This window comes from Amphiura filiformis, chromosome 15 (assembly GCF_039555335.1).
Source record: "Amphiura filiformis chromosome 15, Afil_fr2py, whole genome shotgun sequence".
Classification (NCBI taxonomy): domain Eukaryota; kingdom Metazoa; phylum Echinodermata; class Ophiuroidea; order Amphilepidida; family Amphiuridae; genus Amphiura; species Amphiura filiformis.
The window spans coordinates 43086894-43112072 of NC_092642.1; the positions used below are offsets into that span (position 1 = coordinate 43086894).

The window sequence follows — 25179 nt, forward strand, 5'->3', positions numbered from 1 at the left end:
TATTCCCATCTTCAAATTTCATAAAGAATGTTGGCTGCACGTATCTTATCATCTTTTTGGAAAGGTCAAGGGCGTTCAAATTACTTGCCGTGTCAATACCAGAAGAAGAGTTAAGTTGCGAATTATAAACGAGAAAGATACTCGTGTTCAATTCCTTGTCTGGACAGTTCACTTCGAAACTGTGATGGGAAAAACTACATGAACAGTTTGACAAGCAATCTGGAAAAACAAACAGAATAGCATCGCTGGAGGACGAAAAGGTTAATATTGGCAGCTCCTTAAGTTCATATGTTACAAATGCTAATTTCAAAGACGGACTTTCCTCCATTAGTTCATCAAATGTTACTCTTTTGTGTCCAACGTAGTGTACAGATTCGTATTCATTGAGACTCGAACACTTAGCGTCATAATAATTGGAGAAATTACGTTCAGGATGAAAAGATTGCAGTTTTATTTTAGCAAATGTATTTGAATGATGGATTTCCAGTCGACCACTATCAAAAATGGCGGTACACGTGTCTGGTGTTTCAGTCATTGCAATCACATTTCCGTTCATGCAGCAAGTATCGTTGAGTTCATGAACAATGTAGAGAAAATTGTTTCTTGCCCAATCAGACCGAACCTCTAAAATTGCATGTATTGACATTTGTGGAACAGTCGTGATCTTGACGTTTTGGCAGCCATCGCTATGGTTTAAATGTAGCCAATATGGCATACTGTCATACAAGTGAACTGGGTGAATATCACAAAGTAGGCTCACATCTGCATTTAATCCTGCAGACAGCAGACTACCACAGCATAAACTATTGTAGAATAACCACAGCCAACAAAGTGTGGAAAAAATCTTGTGTAAACTTTGACAGGCTATATTCGACGCCATCGTTTGCACGTTGTGTGCAACTGAACAACAACTGAATTGATGTTTCACGAAGTTGATTTAAAAAAAAAGGTAGCTGCCTGCGTCGAGTATCGCTCTTACGCTCGTTTTTTTGCTGTTGTCGAACAACCACCAAAATATCTCCTCCAATGTCAACACGATATGATTATTACTATGCTTATGAGCCAAGTGACGAAGGTACCCAACCATATTATGATTACAAGGTGTTCCATAAAACATTTAGCATTGATCATGTTGATGCACCACATTTAACGGTTTATCACTACACTTTGTCCTAAGCGTCATCCTCCTTAAATAATTAACAGCTATATATATTCTGACATTTACTACGAAAAATAATGATTTGTGCATCCAGTAGAAGACGATCCTGCAGAGAAAGCAATAGTCGAGGATAGATATATTTGACGACCCAGTATGACCGTGACGTTGTGTATTAATGCATTTTTATCTTTAAATAATAGAGGTGGGTATGTAGTTTTGGGACATATTGTATAGTCTCGTGACAAAAATGCCGATTATTTTATCAAGTAAAAGTTTACGGGTCAATTATTACATTGAAATGTGACAAAGCTGGTTATGAACTTCTACTCTGACGTATGCCGTTGAACTTTCTTTCATTACGTACATTTTGATGAAGAATACTATGTCAGAATGTTAGACCTGTTGTGTGTAAAGAATAGGCTAATTTGATTTGAAGTCCACGCAATTCACTGTAAAAATGTATGGATATCAGCGCAGTTTTGCTCATATCGCAGTTCTTGTACTTATTGTCTCTGGGGCACAAGGAGAGAAAGGTAGGAAGAGATATGGTTTTGATTAACAATATTGTAAAAGATGGCGTTTGGAGTCTTATTTCTTACCAAGGTCATTGTGTTCGTTCTGATGAAAACTAACAAAATAATTACCCAGGTAAATACTGTGCTATACTTTTCAAACGTTCAAGTTGCGCCGGCAATTTTGAGTATATATGCTGGCAACTTATATATTTCATTTAATTTGAATTCGATTCTGCTATTTGCCATGCAGAATTTTGAAAGGACCAAAAAATTGCCCCATGGGATCGTACGGTGGCAAAATTTAATATATTCCATATACGAGTGGATATTATTCCAATTATACAGCGTGTCCCAAAAGTAACTTAACATTGTGAATTTGCAATATCTCAAATAGTTCCTACTTGATACCAAAATGGATAACATATTCACATAGATTGATCTTTTAGAATTATTCTGATACCAAAAACAGCATTATTGATGACCCCTTGACTTTACTGTGCGACTGTACATTATGTGTGTATCAAACCCACAAAGCAAGCTCATATGTTCTTTGTTCAAGTATATGAATGATGTGCTTCCCTGAACGATAGAGTTGGTTCACTCACTGCACACGCTACATTTTAGGTATGAACATTCGTGTAGCGTAAGCGTGACTGCTGTTTTAGATTATAATTAGGATCTATTGACAATATTAAACTTAAATTAACTTTAAAACAGTTGAAGTGAAGATGAAGTTTCCTATCGATCAACGGATTCAGATCGTATGGTTCTTAATTTGCCGAGACTAAGTCGGAGAAACTCACTCAAGCAAAGTTTAAGGAACATTTTAATGTAAATTATGCACCCATCTGAAATACAATCCAACTACTAGTGCAGAAACTCCTATCAACTGGATCTGTTCATGATCTATTGGGCAGGATGTGGAAGAACAGGAAGATCGGCTACAAACATCGATGTCATACGAAGAGCAGCAAAGCCCAAGACGATCAGTACGTCGACTTTCAATGGAGAACAGCGTACAACTGTTCATCGAATCCTCAGAAAAGATCTTTCCATATAAAAGCCAGAAAACACGAAATGAAGATTACGCATTAAAAACAAACAATCAATCAAACAAACATAGCAAAATTTAACAAAACAGATTTTAAAACGATAACACGTTATATCGTGTTATCACGTCTCAAATGCGTTTATAAAAGTGGGTTTTACGGTACGGTAGATATCCGTTAATTTCATACCAAAGGGTCATGACCACATAGGCATGTTTGGTATCAAAACATTTCTAAAAGAATTATCTACATACTGTGCAATTTTTGTAACAACACTATTAACCCAACGCAAGTTATGGCCAGTTTACAATGTTAAGTTACTTTTGGGACACCCTGTACTTTCAAGCATGTCACGTTATTCGCTTGGTCACATGGAGCACAAAAAGTCAACCAAACTACTCCAATTTGAGCTAATTTGTGTAAAATTACAAAAAAAAATTGTCGTATGGTTTATGAGGTGTTTTATTGAAATACGAGCAAACAAATTATGCCCAAACAAATTTTTGGCATATGGTCGAATCCAACCAAAAGTGTACACGGCATGTTCCGGGCCTTAACTTAAAAGTATTAATTAATTGCCTTCGTTTTTGTATTGGGTTTATTCGTTTAAAAACATCTACATCAGTTATGAAAAGCAGTCATTGGATTGAATCTATATTGATTTCTTGAAAGGTGTGTATTCAAAGATTGCCTGTTCAATTTTTCACATATTTGTACATAATTATGCATTTTTTGTGATAATTTTTTGAGTGGTATTTTTTTACATTACCTACGAATACAATTTTTCATAGCACTAGATATATCTTTAAAAATGGAAATCACTAATAAATGCGCGATTGATGTTCAATACTGAAATGCATTGCATTCGGACATCTTTATTATTTTGTTTAGCTGCCAGAAATCCTAAATGGCACAAAGGTAGGTTTGGTAAAAAATATGCATTACCTCCGAATACATGTTAAAAGCTCTGTCATTTCCACAAACTGAGAGAATAGTAAATTATATTTAAGCAATATGTGCATTGTAATGCACTCTTTAATACTACCAAGTTTCAATAGCCTGTATTTAACCATTTATGAGATATTAACAAAATAAGTAAGTATTCGTAGGTACCTTTCGGTAGCTGAATGTTGCCTACAAAATACAATTTGACATCATGACCCATGCCCACCTTGCAACACTGAATACAGCTTAATTGTTGAAAAATATGTACTGAAATAGACGACGGTCTGCTCATTTGAAAGAAAACTCAGACTCGAAGAAGATTAGAAGGGGATAAGTATTTGGATTTGTCAGCTGTCATGTGTGCTTCATTTTAAACGTTTACTGACCTTCTGATTTCTGAGTAATTTGTGTCCAAATTGATTTATTCGAAGGTAACTTTTGACGTTTTCGCTAACCCAGCAAACACAAAAACGTTTTAAAAACGTTTTAAATAAGTTATATTTTGGCTTTTGGTTTAGGTAAAAACGTTTTAATAACATTAAAATGTCGGGTTATATAAAGGTCGTGAAAACGTTTTGAAACGTTTTTCATGAAAACACACTACAACGATATTTTTTAAATGTTTTCAAAATGGTATTATAAACTATTTTTGCAAACATTTTTTACCAAACATTTTGTCAATACTTAAATAACATCATGTTAAAATATTTGCACCCAGCAAACACAGAAATGTTCTTAAAATGTATTTATCAAAACGTTTTAATAACATTTAAATGTCGGGTCATGAAAACGTTTTTAAAACGTTATTGAAAATATTTTGGGCAAACGTTTTTCGCAAAATATTTTTTCAACCCCAAAATAACATTTTGTTTAGAATGTTTTGCATTAAGTTTTCGAAAACGTTTTTGGAATGTTATTAAAACGTTTTTATACCCTTTATATAACCCGACATTTAAACTTTTTCTGTAAAACATTTTGTGTTTGCTGGGCAGTAGATTGTCAAAAAATGTTTTTTAATGTTATGAAAACGTTTTATACCCTTTAAATACCCTTTATATAACCCGACATTTAAACGTTTCCTGACAACCTTTTATAACCTTTTGCGAATGATGTCGAAAACGTTTTGTGTTTGCTGGGAAGGTTACCTAGGAATACCATGGACAAAAACGACTTTTCTCATTGTCTCATGATCTAGACAACACATTTGTGGACCCTTGTATAAAGCTAATTATAGTTACCCTCAAACGAAAGGCCACAAGACGTAACTGACTCCAAGATGGACTTCACAAGTCTGCAATAACGGTTTTAAGCGATTTGTGTGAAATTAAGCAAATTAAAGTCACTTTAGTGCCTTTGTTTCTTACTTCAATTCCTCTTTCAACCACTGTGAACCGACATTATAATTACATGATAGGGTCTCAAGTATCAATAAACGCACAAAGAGAAAATAATACATTTCAAAGTGCTTTATAAAATGAAGATTTGATTGCGATATCCACCAAAAGTCTAATTCTTACCTACAAATACTGAAATGTTACTTACGAATACAGCATAATACATGACATGTGTAATGAAGTGTCCCTACCAATGGAAATTAATTGTCAAAAACTTTAAGAGGTACCCCCGGACAATATTATTACCCATATACGGATTCATTCAACAATTATTTATTATGTAAATTTACTGTTTATCTACTTGTATATCAAAATGAAGTGTTCAAAATCTTGCTAAAAGCATCAAAAATTTGTAATCTAAGGTAATGGCATTTATTCATTTGTACGTACCATCTGAAAGAGATCTAAAAACTACCATTTTATTCATTCATTATCATAATAGCAAAATTTGAACCTCTAAACTCAATATAGATATGGTTAAATCGCTCGTGTTACCTACGAATACCCGGGTTTCTTCACCTATCATTTTATAAAGCGTTAGGTGTATGCGTATAATTCCTAATATTCCTGAAAACAGATATCCCACTCGTTCTTATACAATATGTAAACTGCTTCATACTCATTTGATAAGTAAAATACTGAAACTGACCTAAACTCCATTTTCAAAAATAAACTATTATAAATTGACTAAGATCATATTGATCGCGTTATTAAAATAAAAACAAATATTTTCTGGTTGAGCTAGCATTTTCCTGACGCCCTGTGGTCTACATTACACGAAAAAAACGTTAATTGGAATATTCCATTTGTTTTAGGTGGATTAGTATTGCGATAGTGAAAGCATCCTAGTGGTATTCGTAGGTAACATTGGGTTTTGATGTCACATTTACTATCACACGTCCTGGATTTATTTTTCAAGATTAGTGATGGCACTTTTGGTTCAACATGCCATCAATCAATGGGCAAAAGGAAAAAAATTGTGGAGACATTTTTATTTTAGACTTTTATTTTTGGCCCGTGGACACTTTTGGTTGAATTCAACCATATAAGCCCTTGAGCATAATGATCTGTAATAGTCAGTACTCAGGTCACGCTCAGCGCGTAGTTTAACCTCGATTTGTTTTCCATGGAGTCATTCAGGTTTTGAAATAGATCGTAAAGGGCTACACATAATTGCATTATATCATTTGCCGAATACCAAATACGGTAGGTGGAAATAAACTTATATTTCGGTTCGGTAGATTAAGGACCTCTGCGGCCATCATAATGTTATTCTGAAAATTATATCATTAAATGGTGAGTTTCGTCTTCGAAAAGTAACAAATTTCATCACTTTGTAGCTCAGTAAGAAAAAAAAACCAACAAAATATACATCGGATGAAATAGTGATCCTTTGGATAAATAAAATTTCGTGTACGTAAAGGCGCAAATCTCTTAAGAAAGTCAAGACCACGAAAGTCGCAGAACTGCTTCATTTCATAGCAGCAAAAAACCCACAAATACGCCATTTACAATACATGGTATTCACGCATTCCTAGTCGATCGGCATGGTTGGTCAAGCTTTATGAAGATCGCTTTATTATCTAGCCTCGAAATAGTTACAGCCATGAAGCTAGTAAATCCTGGAGGTGCCTATTTGATTTTCCGAAAGCTATTCATCGAAAGGTACCTTTTGTTCATGACAAAAGAGTTCCGCCATTAAATCGGTAACTGACCTGACAGCGTACACTTTACCAGGCAGAGTACTGTCAATAGGTGATCAAACGAAAGTCGCGTGAAAGCGCCTACTTGTTTGAAAGGTACTTTTTGTTATCATAAAGCCCAAGCATACTGCAGTTACTGTCCGTTTTCCTATACATAATACACAGTGCTCTTTCCCATTGACGCGTGACCTCTACAAATAGCCTACGTTAAAAGAATGGGGATATGCCTAGTTAACGTCGCTGTGTAAAAAATAACCGGCCAATATTAAAAGTACTCTTCTAAAATTCTAGACAATATAGTTTTGTAACATGTCCTAAATTTTTAGCTAATTTAGATGTTTGGAAATATTCGTACTTTGGTGTTTTAGGAATGATATGTAAACGACAGATAACACCAAAAAATATGAAGAAATTATTTCCAAACCGTGTTAAGTCTGCAAACCACCATGCTTCTCATTTTCAAGAACGCTGGTTAATAATAAGCAGAGTTTTGTCTCATTTCGTAAACAAAAGCCCACACAGAATTGTTCTCTAGCGCTCGCTTTATAATCGTTCACCCAACTGAAACTATAATCCCAGCCATTGCTCCATTGTACGTGTAAAAGCAGAAACATATGATGTGTGTATTTAACCAGAGAAGATATGATTTAATCAGTTGAGCTGCTTTCAATGAGTGTTATCTTGGTTTAATAGCTTTTAATGGGGTTTAAGTCCTGCAAAGGTCGAATTGAATTCTACTGTAGACATGACTGCATCATGGGGTGTGATTAAATAGCTACAAGCACAAAAGGCAAATTTTAGCCGCCGATGTACAGTTCGGTATCACCCACCTGACTTTAAATAAATTGAATGCTCTTGCTGATGATCGTTTCGATCTAATTTTATTTCAAGAAGGACCATACTGCAGTTACTGTCCGTTTTCCTATACACAATACACAGTGCTCTTTCCCATTGACGCGTGACCTTTACAAATAGCCCTACGTTAAAAGTATGGGGATATGACTAGTTAACGTCGCTGTATGAAAAATAACTGGCCAATATTAAAAGTACTCTTCTAAAGTTCTAGAAAATATAGTTTTTAACATGTCCTAAATTTTTAGCTAATTTAGATGTTTGGAAATATTCGTACTTTGGTGTTTTAGTTAATGTTATAGGTAATAGTACATTGCCTAGTTAACGTCGCTGTGTAAAAAATAACCGGCCAATATTAAAAGTACTCTTCTAAAATTCTAGACAATATAGTTTTGTAACATGTCCTGAATTTTTAGCTAATTTAGGTGTTTGGAGAGGTCGTACTTTTGTGTTTTAGGAAGGATATGTAAACGACAGATAACACCAAAAATATGAAGAAATTATTTCCAAACCGTGTTAAGTCAACAATCATTATGTTGCTCATTTTCAAGAATGCTGCTGGTTTACAAAAAGCACGCCATTGTTTCATTTCGTGAACAAAAGTACACATACCATTGTTTCCTTTCGTTTCCTTTATAATCGGTTACCCAACTGAAGCTATAATACGCAAACTTTATTGCGATATCGCACATGAAAACAGTCACATGTGCACAGCCAGAGAAGATCCGATTTAATCAGTTGAGCTGTTTCAATGAGTGTTATCTTGATTTAATAGCTTTTAATGGGGTTAAGTCCTGCAAAGGTCGAGATGAATTCTACTGTAGACATGACTGCATCATGCTCTACTTGAATGGAATAGTTTTACTATGAGACACACATCTGAGTTAGAGTAAACAAAAATCTTTGAAGGGCCAAAATAAAATATTCAGTGGTTTAAAAGCACTTTGAAGGTAGAACATAATTATGTACTTGATCAATTTGCATGAAAAAAAATACAGGAGAGAGGTATTGATGAACAGTATGATATTCCGTAACGTTTAGTAACAAATTCAGGGTTCCTAGTGCGGTGGGGCGTCCGGAGTGATACAAATTTAATGTTAACATTGAATGAATGCGAAAGTAAGAATATGCGTTTCTAGTAATTAATGCGTCGGACTCTACCTGAAACCTAGCCTGAGTCCAACGGCCTCCAATAATCCTCGCCAATTGAGGGGTGATACTGCTATTAATTTTTTTAGTGTCTGCCCGTTGTGTGTAACTTTATCAACAAGCATATCAGCAATATTACAAGGAATTAAATTAATGTAATGAGTATTCATGATAAACGTAAAAAATCTGATGGTGAATTTATCATTTAATAGATTAGTAAATCTTACACCGGGACAAAAGCAGATTATTATAACGAGCTATCATTATTGTTATGATGTCACTTTGATTTCTCGCCCTTACAGAACTATTTGAGGAGAACCTTCACGATGGATACATTGCAATTTCATTCTCTTTATTTGTTGTAGCGGTGATGATTTCAGCACTTCTTCTAGTTTCTCGCACTACTCGTAAAGGTAAGCTTTTTCCTCAAACAATCCAAAAATCTTGTGGACCGACAGATTTGCTGTTCCCTGACCTGGTGAAGTTCATCTCATTATCTTACTATTTCTAGGCTGATCATCTTTCTGTTAGTCAGTCGAAGTTTTATTATTCAGTGAATCCTTTAATATCATAATGCACACACTCAGAACAATACTGACCATCCTCTATTGTTATGCATAGTCTTGCTAAAAGTCGATCGATAATGCTGAAATCAAAACAATTCTGAGATACACCTTTTTGCTATGAAATTAATTTTCTCGGTCAAATAAAAAATAATAATTTAATTTTTTTCAGTAATGTCACTTATATAAAAACATCCATGACTGAAAATAAGCTCTGCAAAAATAAACATTTAAAACAAACCCGAGCATATAGGCCCAACCAGTTATCAGATTAGCTTGCCATTGTTAGGAATGAATAGAATAAATAACCTTAGTTCCAATGCAATGGTATTGCATTTCAATATAAAACATGATTAACAAATCGCCACTTGTATGCGCCTCATTGGGAGACATTTGGCTATTTCAGAAGCTTGTTTCATCGCCAATATGACAGACTTTTGCTTATAACTTGGCAACATGGTTAGTATACATTTCAATACAAGACTATTTTATGAGCCACTTACGCCTAGGCGTAAGTGCATATACACCAAACACAAGTCAATTGAAACCGTACAATTTACCGCGAATTTAGGACCGTAACTAACAAAAGGCTAGAATAAAAGATTGGTCACACCTGGGAGGCTACCACTTCAGAATAACAATGACTTACAAAAACGGATACGGAAACAGAAACTGAACAGATAAAACGACGGCATGTCCCTTTGCATTGAAAACAAGGATTACTCAAACCAGTAATTTGGTAGCCCGATACGCTGACGAAGTTACGTAATTAATGGGATTAATTACCATAGCAATATGTGAAAACAATTGTAAACATATCGCGCTGCACTACAAGCAGGTTACACTCATCACCTGTGTATGTCCGCAATCATAGATTAAATACAATACTGGTCTTTTCAAAGATACTAATCTTACAGGTGCAAGTGATTAGCATGATATGGTTCAATGCAGAGGTACCGCGTGAACATATCAGTGCAGCGCGATATGTTCAAAGTAATGTCAGTTAAAAACATATAGTGCTTGGATATAGCTTTTTAAAAAAATCTTCGTGTTAAAATTAGGTCCTGCCTCCCCCACCCAAATTTCTCTTTATACAATCTCGTTCCAAAATCATCCATGATTAATGTTATACACATGGGTACCTATAGTTTTTCTGTTATCTTATTGTTAATATGCTTCCTATGACGTATCTTCCATGGTATAATTATTTAGTGATTGTATCATTGTTTTTCCTTTGAAATTATTGGACTCGTATATACCTATTCCAATTCTATATTTTTCTTCTTATAGTGTATTATATTTTTGTAAACTACGGGGTGTCAACTAACTCACGCTATCGTTCTAGACTGGCATCCTCGTCTCTTTCATATGGTATTCCATTCACCTTCTATCATAATTATTATCATTATTATTATTATCAATATTACAATTATTATTATTTTCATTAATATTATTATTATTATCATCATTATTATTATATGTATAATATTTGGTGAATTTGCATGTTTGAGATGGAACCAATGAATCTGAAATCAGAAATCTGAGCAGAGTTTTAAGTACGACATTTTACTCAACATGGAAGGAGTAACCTGCAGCTATATGATGACACATCCAAAGTATTACTCAATATCAGTTGAGTCAAATACAGGTTGCTCAACAGTTGACATTTACTCAAATACAGAGCAAAATATTACTTCTTGTGAATTGAGTTGAGGTTTTACCACCCTCTTGAGCATTTTTGAGTAATAAAGGTCACAGTTCAACAGTTGAGTAAGGTTGAGTAACAGTTAACTCAACAAATGTTGAGTCATTTATTGACTCCTTTACTAAGTAAAATGTTTACTCAAAGGCATAGTAAAGTTGTTACTCAAATTTCGTTGAGTCAAGTTTACTCAACAAATGAGATGTGACCTTGAGATTGGAATTCCAATTTCCTTTCTCGCGAAGTAGAGCTAAGAGTAAAATTGTACGACCTTCTCTCCTTTGAGTCATTCCATGTCAACTCCTGGGATGTGCACCGCAGCACCTCTTCATTTTTTTTTTTTTTTTCTGTGTGGTGGTAGATATTGATGAGAAAGGTAAATCCTGAAATTTAGGGGGATCAGCGTAAAAAATGTGTCGCAACGCGAAAGACGATGTTTGGAGGTCCATAAATGTGTAAAGGAAACCTCCTACAACTTTGAAAAGTAAGTATCCTGGGGTACTTAATTGTGTAGAGTTCAAATCTGGCATCTGAAAACTTGTAAAACTTGAAAACTCCTTTACTTTAAAAGCTATAGGGCCCTCAAAATGCAACTTTGTCTATCCAGGACCAACTTCGGGGGATCAGAACTCCAAAAGTAAAAATAATCTTTCCGTCCATTTTTTTGCCAGTCGGAACCCTTTGGTAGGACATTACTCTTATCCAATATTGAGTCAATTAGAATAATTTTAGCTGAGATATTACCCATGCAAAACTCCAATAGTACATTTTTTGTACATTTTGACCCCCCTGAAAACCAATGTCAGACATTTTGCCCCACCATCAACTTCAGGTATGTTGAAAATATGTTCTTGCACAACATTTCTGAGAAATAGTGGCTTGGGGTCTTGATGACTTTGCTTTAAAAACATCAGTTAGGTTTGCCTACTCACATATGAGTCATTCCAGCCACATCAACAAAAAGGGTTGGTTGGTCAGTGGTCATCCCCTCAAATTTTGCTGAAAATCATTTCTAGCATACTTCTATGAGCATAATGAACACATAGAAAAAATGAATGCTCAAATCCAAGCGGTTTTGGAGATATGGCTTGTCAAAATTTGGCCCAGATCCCCACTTTTTGCTATAACTATCATGAAGTTGACATGCTAACCAACAGTAGAGACCTTGCGGAATGAAGTTACTTTAACTTTAACTTTAACGTCTAGAGGATTATAGAGGATTATGTATTCAAAACCACTCTGCCATTAAAGCCGCTTGAAGTTAAAGTTAACGCGAGAATCTATAGTGTGCCGTAAATTATGATGAAATACGTCATACTTTAGAACAATAGTTTGCCTATTTACTCATAGACTACATAATTACCACTTATGTATTATCTAGTTAATAGACCAATTATTGGAAATCTAATTTGGTTTGGGTAAAAAATATGCTACATGTTGCTGAAAATTACTGATTGAATTAAATCAAAATAAATTTTGTTCCAAACGTCACACTTGATATATAATTTTGTGTGTGCTCATGACGTACACCAAATCAGCTTGCGGAACCAAGTTTTTGGCTTGACTTCAACGCCAAGGGGATTAAGTTCCCGTAAAATGGTCTGGTTTTACTTGAGCCAGCAGTGTACGATACTTCTGGAAGAGTAAAGCAGGTGCATAACATTTTTATATATAACATGTCATAGGTTGTGCCTGGTAAGAGAGAGAGAGAGGGGGGGAGGGAGGATGCGAGGGGGGGCATTGGAAGTGGACAGGGAGGTGCTTTGCTGGTAGCCAAGGGGGTGGGGGGGGGGGGACATCTTCTCTTCCTTCTTGACCCTTCCCTTTTGGATGCTGGCCGCCGTGATATTTTACGCTTTTAGGCCTTTTTCTGCCATTTTAAGCCCATTTTTGTAAAAACGTTTCTCTTTGAGAATCGGCCCACGCCCTCCTAACAGAAAAAACCTGACAAAATCACTGGGGAGGGGGAAACAGGAGTGCGAGTGGGTAATTATAGGAGGATCAAGTTTGAGAGAGCGAGTACAGATAGAGGGGAGAAGGAGGGGAAAATAAGGAGAATGTAGGGAAGGGGAAACAGGAGGGGAAGGGGGAGAGAGATTCAGAAGGATGGGAAAGAAATAAAGAATATGTATTTCATTAGGCTTTGCGAAGTAAATTGGAATATGGAATTGACAAAGCTGACGAGCCTTTATTAAATAATATTATATATATATAGGCCTATAACTATCGTGAGAATATTAATTGAAACGTATAGGGCCTAGCTAGTTTCAAAATAATATGATAAGGAGATTAACGCTGGGTCCCGACATAATCCATGTTGAGTGGTATCGCGAGTTCATTCATGTTTACTCAAACGAAGCTCTTAAGGTAGAGTCTTTTGTCTTGAAGTGGGACTAATAACCATTTGACTAAACAAAAGAGAGACATTTGGATGTAGTTGGTAACAAGCTCTTACACATGCCCTTCTTTTGAACGCACATTGATACACATGTCCCGAGTTTAAGCAACAAGACGCTGTTGGTACAGAAACCAATCTGACGTTCGCGTTGAAGTGAATTTGAGCAAGAAATCCAATCAATATTTTTGAAGTTGCCGTTAAAGTTCCAGTAACTTCATTCCGCAAACTCTCTAGTAACTTAATATGCATTATTATTTCATCCGCTCTCCCACCAGCAATACGTTTGTTATTTTATCCGTGTCGAATCTGTTGGAACTGTGCTGCAATGTGTTTAAGGAGATACAAGCTTTATCGTGAAGACAAAACTCGAAGCAAAGGTCGCTACTATGCAGGTATTGGATTAGTAGCTATAACACACCCCACACACACACCTCCCACCCCACCACCCCCCCCCCCACACGACAAAGTTTGTTTCCAGTAGCAGGTCTGAAAAATGCAATCAATGTGCAATGCTGTTTTTTTATTTTTTATTTTTAATACAAAAAAACGTGTACAAAAAGAAACAAACACACGTAAACTTGGTATCCTTTTAACATTGATTAAAGTTAAAATTCTATTTGGGGGGGAGGTGATGGAATCTTACTGGGAGCGACAGGCTCTGATCTAAAAACAGTAACCAGGGTCAGCTCAGATGTATAAAATGCTTGGTGCTTATGAGAACAATATGTCAATCTATACCTTAACATCTGGTTGTTGTAAATCTAGATGATCGGAAATTTCCAAGACCCGCCTTCTTCTTCTTTAACGATTATCTCTTATAGACGGTCCAAAAGGCCCACTGGCTTTCGACTAGATAAGAGCCCAAATATATATATAATTGAATCTGTATTTATAAAAAAAAGAAATTAAAAAAAGATATGATAAAAAGTTGAAGAAACAAAATGTCTAAACAAGTTTCACACACATGATTTGGGATTTCCCTTTGTGCCGTTGGTTCTCAAATTCCATGTCATAGATTGAGCTCATGTATAGTGTGTTAATAAACCAGGAACCATCACAGTTCGTTGGTTAGTTAATGTCAGACTTGTTTGCTCCAGTGATTTATTAAAGATAAAAATTCCTTCACTGCTGATTGTCAATTATTTCTAGCTTGTTTCTTACATTTTCTTTCCTTTTTTCTGGTTTTAATGATTTTGAAACATGAATAAATATTTTAAAAAAACACGAAAAAAAAGCTCCCAGACAGCATTGCGTATGAGCTACTTGAAACAAAGTTTCTTGTTTGGCCTAAGACTGATAGCCTGAATATTTTTGTTCTTACCATACACTCCTACCTTAAGGACACCTTATGTCCGAAGTAACTAAATTAGTGGACTTATTAAAACCACCGTTTTTCATATTCAATTTCTTACCACTATGCTAATTTTTATTTACCTTTGTGCGTGAAAAAGTACCAACTTATCACACCATATTATGATATTTTCTCCCCAAATATAACCGCTATAGGACCAGTGAGAAAAGACCCGAAGTTCACTCGAGGCCAAAGTTACCATGGTTATGAAGGGCCAAGTTACGATTTACACAAGGTCAATTATACAAGAAAAGAACTGATAGAGCAACTATCTGGTAAGGATGCACTATATTTAAAACTATATCAGACAAAAAAATAAATCAATAAATCCAATTGCAAAAAATTGGCTAATTCATCCAAATTTTCAATAACCCAGTAGTCATATGTAACTCATGCCACTGAATTCAGCGCTTCTTTAGTCTTATACCTTAAAACGGTATTCAGGCAAATGTGCAGTGTCTTGTGTTGAGATAAAAATGAGCATCTGTAGTGAGAGTGAGTCATGATTATATGGATAGAGAGACTGTTTGATTCATATAGCTCCATATTGGGCTATATATATGGAGCCCCATGATCAGATCTATGTCCCAATTATGGCTGTCTCCCAATCAATCTATGGAGCCACTGTGACACCTCCATGCTGTAAGTGATGAATATGATCTTTAATTCGTGAAAAATAAATAAATAAATAAATAAATAAATAAATAAATAAATAAATAAATAAAATAAAATGACAAGTTGTTCATGCTCTCTATCGCATCTGGTCCATTGGAAACACTTTTAACCCATTGTCAAATTCAATATTTTTACCGCTATGTTCATTTTTATTTACCTTTGTGCGTGAAAAAAGTACCAACTTTATCACACCATACATGTATTATGATATTTTTTCCCTTTAATATAACCGCTATAGGACCAGTGAAGAAAGACCCGAAGATCACCCGAGGCCCAAGTTACGCTGGTTACGAAGAGCCAATTCGCGATTCAAACCAGTATTTTGAAGAACTAATAAGATTATCTGGTAAGGATGCATCAAATTTAAACCTATTCCAGACAGCAAAATAAATCCAGTTGCTCAAAAATGACCAGTTCATCCTCCAAATTTTCAATAACCCAGTAGTCACATGAAACTCATGCAACAGAATTCAGTGCTTCTTTGGTTTCTTTATTATTATATCTTAGAGTGGCATGCAGGCAAATGTGCAGTGACTTGTGCTAAGATATCAGCATCTCTACAGTCTGTCCACTCTGAAGTACAAAGATGCAATGCTCGCGTATTCAGCGCGTAAACAGTGCGCAGTGTTACGTCTCTGCTGAGGTATGCGTGCCTCCAATGTCGGCACAATGTGTGCGTCCGCGTCGGTACTTTGTACTTCAGAGTAGACTGACTGTAGTAAGAGTTAGTCGCCACTATGGATAGAGAGACTGTTCGATCCATAGAGTTACATATTGGTATAGACGAATCCAAGTAGCCAAGTCATGGTCAGGATTTGGTCGGACATCTTTGGGTAGCCGCTAGCACCAACCTGGTGTTTTGAGCGTCCGATTGTGCAAATAAAAGCCGCCTAACACCTAGAAAAGATGCAAGGACGAGGAGGGTTAATAGAATAATAGCTAATAATATATATAATGGAGATAATTCCGCAGGTAATCCCGTCGCATCCGTATTCATATACATAGTCCTTTTGCTCGCAAGTACATCAATGCATAGATACCGCGTATAGTTAATCCGATTATTATGTCACCTCAACAACGAATAGACCATGCTGTGTGTTTTGTCGAAGGGAACTGTATTGTGTTATTCTTTTGTCTACCTGTGTTTTCGCGGAAGGTGTAAAACGGGTGATGGAATGCAGTTTAAAATTTCCGCCAAGGCCGAATCATTTCACATTTTGAGTGCATTGTAGCCAACGGCTACCCAACTAAAGGCTGCTAGTCAGGTGTAGGAATGCGTGTATTTGGATTCGTCTATATATGGAGCTATATGGTTCGATCAAGGTAAACATCTCAAAAAAAGTAACTAACCCCCTTAAATAATGCCCATTATTAAAAAAAAAAAAGGGGGCTATTGTATTGCAAATCTGTAAAATGCGTTGGAAGTAGAATTTATATCTGCGTGTTTTGATATCTCATTTGATACGATAGCCCAGAAAACAATAAAACACCGGTCAATTTAATGTAGTGAGGTCCAGATTTGAAATTTTTACAATACAAAAACACTCAGATATCATCACACAGATTTCCTTCCATTACGCTGAATGCAAAATCAATAGAATTTACTGCAACTTTCAAATCTTGGGCTACATTGATTTAATTGTACGCTGTGACGTCAATATTTAGTCAATTGTTACAAATGAGGTGTCAAAATGTGCAGAAATAAATTCTGCTTCCAACGCATTTTACATATTTTTAATACAATCACCCGTTTTTGAATAATGGTCATTATTTAAGGGGTGTTAGTTACTTTTTGAGATGTTTATATTAGTATTGCATTGTATTTTGTTGCCAGGTTACGGAGTTTTGATTTTAGAAAGGTCCTCATCGTGTTTTCATTCATTCACCATTCATTCATTGCGTGAAACACTGTGTAGTGAAATGTAATAAATCTGTGTTTAAATTTTAGTGTGGAATCATATAAACAGTAGCGTAGCCAGTGGGGGAAGGGGGGGCAGAGAGCCTCCCCTAACAAAAAAAATAAAAGAGAAAAGTGCCCCTCAGAGAAAAATGAAAGAGAAAATCAGGAAGGCAAAGGAAAAGAAAAGGGGCAAGGACATAGGCGTAGATCCCGGGGGTGGGGTATAAATACCAGGAGGATGATCCATGCAATCATTCTCCCCAATGCTGACGCCTGTATGTGGGTTTTTGACCAACTTAACCTCATATTTGGCCATTTTAGCCCCCCCAAAGGCCACATTTTTGCGCGCTTCGCGCGAATTTTTCCCACTTTTGCGCCATATTTCAACAGTTTAGCTTCAAAATGGCAAATTTCTTTGACCTTTCCAATGGTACAATGCACAGTAATTTTCAATAATTTCTGAATAATGATTATAAATCCATATCACTTTACGATTTAATATGGCCAGAAACATTCTTGCTGCATCGTAACTCCAGGCCCTTGCAACTCCTATCATACACGTACCAGCGCGATACAAAAAGGTGTGGACACCGTCGGCTTCGGGCGCCGCCATTAGTATTGCTTATTGTTATAATTCATTTGTTTATGTTTCTTCTTATGTTTCTCTTATAACTATGACCATTTTATACATGTACCTTAATATTAACTGTCATGACTGTACCCGTTTGTTTGGTAAATTTGCATGAGATATTGATTAATTGAATAATTTCTAATTAATCCTTGGCGTCGCCATTACACAACATACACAAAAAAAGGTACCAATTTTACACCATATTGTTTTCCCCAAATTGTAACCATTATAGGACCAGTTAGAGAAGACTCGAAAGTCGTGCCATTGAAGTGTTACCAAGACCCAAGTATTAAACCAACATCCAAGTATACAACAGAACAACTAATAGGACAATCTGGTAAGGATGCATCAAATTTAAAACCTAGTCCAGACAGCATGATATATCTTTAAATCCAGTTGCAAAAATGGATACGGGTTAATCCATATTGTCTATGACCCAGTATCGATATAGTCACTTGTGCCCAACAGTAATCTTTGTTAAATATAACTCAATTTCCAATTTCCAACCTTTAGTTTATGAAACTCAAAGTGCTGCCCATGCCACCAACTTTTCCGCGCTGCATCGATTTATTTAAGACACTTCAAAATTCAGTGGCGGCGGGGAAGCATTAAAAACCAACAATCCAGATCCAACGTCTTGTACTTTAAAGTGTCGTCTTTAAAATGGTGCAAACATCATCAAAATCCGTTCACGTCTCTGAATTGGTATTGTACAAAATAGACTCATTAATTGTTTCGACCTTTCCAATGGGACAATGCACATTAAAAATAATTTCTGAATTGTAGTTTACAATGGAAGAAATAGAATTACATTGTTAACGACCAAATATTTCCATATGGTGGATGAACAAATAAACCAATCTCACAACGAATGTTGTTCACATCTTTCTCTTTGGGTTAACAATAATGTGAATATATCTGTTCAATTATTATTCCCATATTTCTCAAGCAAAAGCAGGGCTGGCTTTAAATTGAAATGGTTGAAATAATTGATTCTAAAGATATTGGTTCCATCGAAATGAAATGGTCTAGGCAAAATAAACAAAAATTGATAAATACCATTGTGATGTACCCTGAGTAATTTAATTTTGTTTACATTTAAAAGCTAATATTTTATGAAGGTTGAGAATCCCCTGTTAATGAGACACCCTGTATAAGTCGGCATTCTTTTTCTGATATAAAGTCTAATTTATCGAATTTTAAATATCTTTTCCTTCCATATTAAACGGATATACATGATAACACCAATCTATTTGAAGGACCAAGCCTATTAGATGACAATTCAGAGATTGTGGGTAAGTAGATTGAAACCCTAGCTGGGATTATTACGGTGTACCACGAGGGACATGTAAACTTCAATCACTTCATGCAAACTTCAATTACTTTTTGCAAACTTCAATCACTTTTTGCAAACTTCAATCACTTGTTTTGCTAACTTCAAACCCTTTTTTCACAAACTACAAACGCTTTTTTCGTTAAATTCAAACCCCTTTGTCGATAACTTCTAACTTCAAACCCGTTTTGCTAACATTAAACCCTTTTTCGCTAACTACAAACCCTTTATTTGCTTACTTCAAACCCTTTTTCGGTAACTTCAAGTTTAAACCCTTTTTTGTCTACATCAAACCCTTTTTAAGTAACTTCAAACCCTTTCAAAGACAACTGGTATGGCGACCCTATATAAACCCAAGTCACCCCAGTACAATGACAACTGGGCAACTACACATCGGATCACGCCACGCACCGACCGCCAGTCAGTGGTAAAGTCATTTTCGGCGCCGGGGTTTGACCCCGATTTGTTTTGCATGGAGTCATTTGGGTTTAGAATTAGATGGAAAAGAGGCACAAATAAATTGCAATATTACCTTTTCCAAATATCAAATTGTAAGAAATAAACACATATTTCGGCAGATAAAGGACCATTGCGTCCATACACACTGACGTTATTCTTAAAATTATGACATTTAATGGTGAGGTTTATAGTCAAAAAATGACACATATTTTGTATTATAGTTTGTAGCTATGTAACTAAACCCAACAAAATATAATAAATTTAGATATCGTATGAAAACTTGATCCTTTAGCTAAATAAAGTTTCGTGTACGTAAAGGCGAACATCTCTTAATAAGGCCACGCAAACCGTGGAACTGCTCGATTTCCCAGCAGCAAAAAAAACCCAAATACGCCATTTAAAATACACGGTGGTCCTCATTCTTAGTCGATCGGCATGGTTGGAGAGAGAATGTAGTTTCTCCCCCCCCCCCCCCCCAACAAAAACACAATCCCCTTCCCTAAAGATGAAAATGTCGGGTTACGCCACTGGCGCCTAGAGTCAGCAGTGGTATAACCAGAAAGGGGCATTCCCTTCACTGAGAAGCCATGCCTCACCAAATGAAGCACAGTGTCAACACCCTGTATTATAAATATTTTTTCCATACAGCTCAATACTCCGTTGGAATCAATATTCTATTATTGACACAGATAAAGAAAGTTTACATATGCATTGTGTTATAGGACATGCACCTGGAACTTAACTGAATGGGCTAAACGTGTTCCTTTATACCTATAAAGTATAATTGTAATTCTCAAAATTAAATATATCACAATTTTTACTTTGGATTTCAAAATCTTTACTTATAAAATGCAGTAAAGACATCCACAGCAAGCTGCAAGGCCCCGCTAATTAGTGTATTGCTTTTCGAGTTAGTGTACTGGAAACAAAACCCTGGTTTTACCTGAAAACAAATCGATTTTTCTTGTAATAGAAACATCATATGGGGTACTAGAGCATGCACAAATCGTAATAATGTGTAGAATATAGAAACTCTGTGGTATCTCATATGATAGTCATGGTATGCTTAGCCTGAGTCGCTCGGCCTATCTCGAACAAAATCGCCATGAGTAGCTGTTGAAAAACGAGAGGATTCGCTTTACTATCACGGGAAGCTATAGGGATGATGAAGATGTGTGAAGCACGGTAAGTAAAGATTCAATGGAGCATATGTAGTTTCCGCTCCATGTCAGTACTCTGACTGGTTACGCCATTGAGAGCCGGTTGACATTGACCAATAGAATGAAGTGTAAAGTTCCACCACACGCACTAATGCCACATTCTTATCCTTACAGGTCTTGTGGTCCCTGAGTGATGTAGTGAAGAGTGTTGCCCCCCTCCCAAAAAAAATGTAATAAATCTAGTTACGCCACTGGTGTCAAGTTCCACCTAATGCACAGCCGTAATATTATATTGTACGCTAGCGCCACATTGCTTTCTTATTGCGTATCATGAGTCTAGAAATTATTGACTGAAATTAGCGAAAAGTGCTTAAGTTAACGAAAGTGATTGAAGTAAGCAAAAACGATTGAAGTTTGCAAAAAGTGATTGAAATTTGCAAAAAGTGATTGAAGTTTGCATGTCCTTCGTGGAACAAGCACAAATAAACTCCTCAACAAAAGTTTGGAAAGTGTTTTCAAGCATCTGTATCTCCAATTATTTGTGACATATTCATATCGTGTTGCATATCACTGGATAGCTACAATACTCTCCTTTACAGTGACACCCCATTTGAAACAATAACATTTTTCACGGCTGAGTACATGCCTTGTGATTGTAGTGGGGTCTCAAAATGAATTTGCCAAATTGACCATTATTCTGTGCAGCAAGCTGCAATCTCATAACTTCACAAGCTGGGACCTAATGCAATCCTCCAAGATGACACCGCTCGTCCCGCATAGCCACGGTAGTCAACGAATACCTACAGAATATGTAAGTAGAGTCAAAATGGCCTGCCATCAGGCCAGACCCGGGGGCCAGACCGCAACCCGATTGAACACTTGTGGGACCAGCTTGATCGCGCTGTGCGTGCCAAAGAAGCCCATGAATGACCTGCGACGAATCCTTGTGGAAGAATGGAATTCCATCCCACAGTAACGTGTAACCAGGTCGGTGAGCAGCATGAGGAGAAGGTGCCTGACTATTGTGGCTGCCTGTGGTTTTTCCACCCGCTATTGAGGTTAGTGGCTAGCTTTGTTTGAGCACAGAATAATGGTCAATTTGGCAAATTCATTTTGAGACCCCACTACATTCACAAGGCGTGTACTCAGCCGTGAAAAATGTCGTTGTTTCAAATGGGGTGTCATTGTAAAGGAGAGTATTGTAGCTATCCAGTGATATGCAACACGATATGAATATGTTTCAAATAATTGGAGATACAGATGCTTGAAAAAACTTTCCAAACTTTCGTTGAGGAGTTTATTACATTTCTGGGATCCGTGGGGCCAGACGCATAATTTGACATGTTTGAAAGTGCAATTGGAATAAAATTAATTTTTGCCCCCTATACGATCCTATGAGGGTCACTGTCTCAAAATATTGCTTGGCAGACAACAGATTCGAGTTCAGCATACCCAAATTAATAAATCAATCTAGTGTTGAGCGTTGTACGTCATAGAGCATTATTTTTATAACGATTTATTTACTTAAGGGATCTGGAATGAACGTTTTGAGCGTTTCGACAGTATTTTTTGTGGGACATGAGAGCACATCAGACATATCGAATTGCATTCTGTATAAAGAAGAATGTCTTTCTGATATCAAATAATTTTCAGTTGTTGAAATTCACGATATAGTACAAATTTTATGACAAATTATTAAAATTTGATATTTTTCACACTTTTGATATATAACAGTCCTCGAAGTAAACTTTATAAATCTAATGATATATTCTTAAAGTGTATGTAGCAGGGAGGAAAAGCCGACGGAAAATTTTGACCTTTCATATTGATTTAGATTTTTTCCCAAAAAGACCTAATTTTTTTTGGTGTTTTGGGGAAAAATCCATATCTTCAATACGAAAGGTCAAAATTTTAAATTGATCGTCGGCTTTTCATCCCACCTACATACACTTTAAGTATAAATCACCAGATTTATAAAGTTTACTTCGAGTACTGTTAATATCAAAAATATCAATTTTTAATCATTTGCCATAAAATTTCAAAAAATCAAAATTATTTGATATCAGAAGGACATTCTTCGTATTCAGAATGCAATTCGATATGTCTGATGTGCTCTAATGTCCCACAATAAATACTGTACAAACGTTCATACCCCATCCCTTAAGGTAAGCAACTATTTTAAACTGTTGCGATTTGGTAGTTCAGAGCATCTTGCAAATGACAGTGAGGTATTGCATTGATCATTTCATAGCGAGTGTGTAGAAGAATTCAAATATCACAGATATATTTTTGTAGGTCCTGTTGTTCTTGAGTTATGTTGTAAAGAAGATTGAACACTTTTGTAAAACGTACATAACCCATTACCAACAATAAATCAAGCAAGTTTTCAAAGTATATGATTTGTAGAATGAACTTTTCCAAAACATCAAAGTGTTATTTTTCAATAAAATATTGATTTATATAATAAAAAGTATTGATTAGCAGTGACGTTGCTTACGAAACCATAATGGCGTCTTCTTTCAGCTTAGTGTTTGCAATCCTCCGGTCACATGAGCACACACTGGGTGGCCAAGTATCAACATCGTATTTTCTGCTTTTCGTAGGAGTTTGGGGATTTTGAGTCCAATATCAATTTACACGTATGCAATATTCAAAGTTCCACATCGTTTTTATTTAGCAACCATGGTCTTATTTGGACCTTAATTTGCAGATTATACTTAGCAGAAGATCGGAGTTAACTATATGAAAGGCATTACAGTCTTGGAAAAAGGTTTCAAAACGGGTTTCAAAAGGGCTCTTAAATGTCCTACGGTGAAAATTCTAGAACTTGAACCTTGAATTTGTGCTTTTGTTGGTAATCAAGGAATAATATTCGTCACTATAAGAAACTTTGTTTTATTAAATTAAAAACACGTTTTTGTTCCAGATCATACGGATATACTTATGCCCAACCTATTTGAAAGAGTGAACCTATTGCAAGATAGTAAGTACGAAATGTCAGGATGACGGCCAATATGTAGCTTATGGTAAAGGTCCCAGCAAACACAAACACGTTTTTAAAACGTTTTAAATAAGTTATATTTTGGCTTTTGGTTTAGGTAAAACGTTTTAATAACATTAAAATGTCGGGTTATATAAAGGTCATGATAACGTTTTAAAACGTTTTGTATGAAAACACACTACAACAATATTTTTTAATGTTTTCAAAAATGTTATTTTAAACTATTTTTGCAAACATTTTTGCCAAATATTTTGTCAATACTTAAATAACATTGTGTTAAAATATTTGAACCCAGCAAACACAGAAATGTTCTTAAAATGTTTTTTCAAAACCTTTTAATAACATTTAAATGTCGGGTTATATAAAGGTCATGAAAACGTTTTTAAAACGTTATTGCAAATATTTTGGGCAAACATTTGTCGCAAAATATTTTTTCAACCCCAAAATAACATTCTGTTTAGAATGTTTTGTATCAAGTTTTCAAGAATGTTTTTGGAATGTTATTAAAACGTTTTTATACCCTTTATATAACCCGACATTTAAACGTTTTATGTAAAATATTTTTGTTTGCTGAGCAGTAGATTATCAAAAAATGTTTTTTGAGGTTATGAAAACGTTTTATACTCTTAATATACCCTTTATATAACCCGACATTTAAACGTTTTCTGACAACCTTTTATAACCTTTTATGTTTGCTGGGGGTAGACCGATGGTAAAGAAGAATATTGATTATACCAGGAAAAATACAAGATGTTTCATTATAGTACTCAAATAATTGTTTTGTAATTCTAGGGGCGAGTTGCATTGTTAGGGGCGAGTTACGAATTATAACATTTTTTATAACATTATAAATAGGTTATAAACATGTTTTTGTTTTGGTCAAAACGTTTTGATAAGAAACATATTTTGGATTTTTGGTTGCCAAAACCAAGTAAATTTTTCACTCACTACTATATTTCGTCGTACACATCAGAGGACTTCATCAGGTATGACTGATATGGTCATCTGATTCACTTCCCCGGCAAACAAGCTTGAGTAGTTTCCAGTGCTCCTTGTTCCTTAATCTCTTTTGCAGACTTCAGTATATCGTACACATGACTTAGAGGTAAGATGTATGTGCCCCTCTCTGTTTAAGTCTTGGTGCCCGTTTCCTTATTCCCATTGCTTTCCGAAATTCTCTAGACCTTTTGCCGTGCTCCCGCCCAAGAATCTTACATTCTTTCCAGTCTATAACATAGTT

The 25179-nt window shown here is 35.7% G+C and overlaps 1 protein-coding gene across 1 annotated transcript in view; it reads left to right on the plus strand.

Annotated features, from left to right (window-relative positions):
- Positions 1 to 1537: 1537 nt before the first annotated feature.
- Positions 1538 to 25179, plus strand: part of LOC140171680 (uncharacterized) — a 46794-nt gene continuing 23152 nt past the window's right edge. The window contains exons 1-8 of the mRNA XM_072194973.1: positions 1538 to 1692; positions 9069 to 9179; positions 13705 to 13821; positions 14936 to 15055; positions 15694 to 15801; positions 18219 to 18323; positions 19246 to 19281; positions 23865 to 23921. Coding sequence (XP_072051074.1) covers positions 1617 to 1692; positions 9069 to 9179; positions 13705 to 13821; positions 14936 to 15055; positions 15694 to 15801; positions 18219 to 18323; positions 19246 to 19281; positions 23865 to 23921 — 730 coding nt within the window. The 5' untranslated portion in view covers positions 1538 to 1616. The remainder of the gene's footprint in view (positions 1693 to 9068; positions 9180 to 13704; positions 13822 to 14935; positions 15056 to 15693; positions 15802 to 18218; positions 18324 to 19245; positions 19282 to 23864; positions 23922 to 25179) is intronic.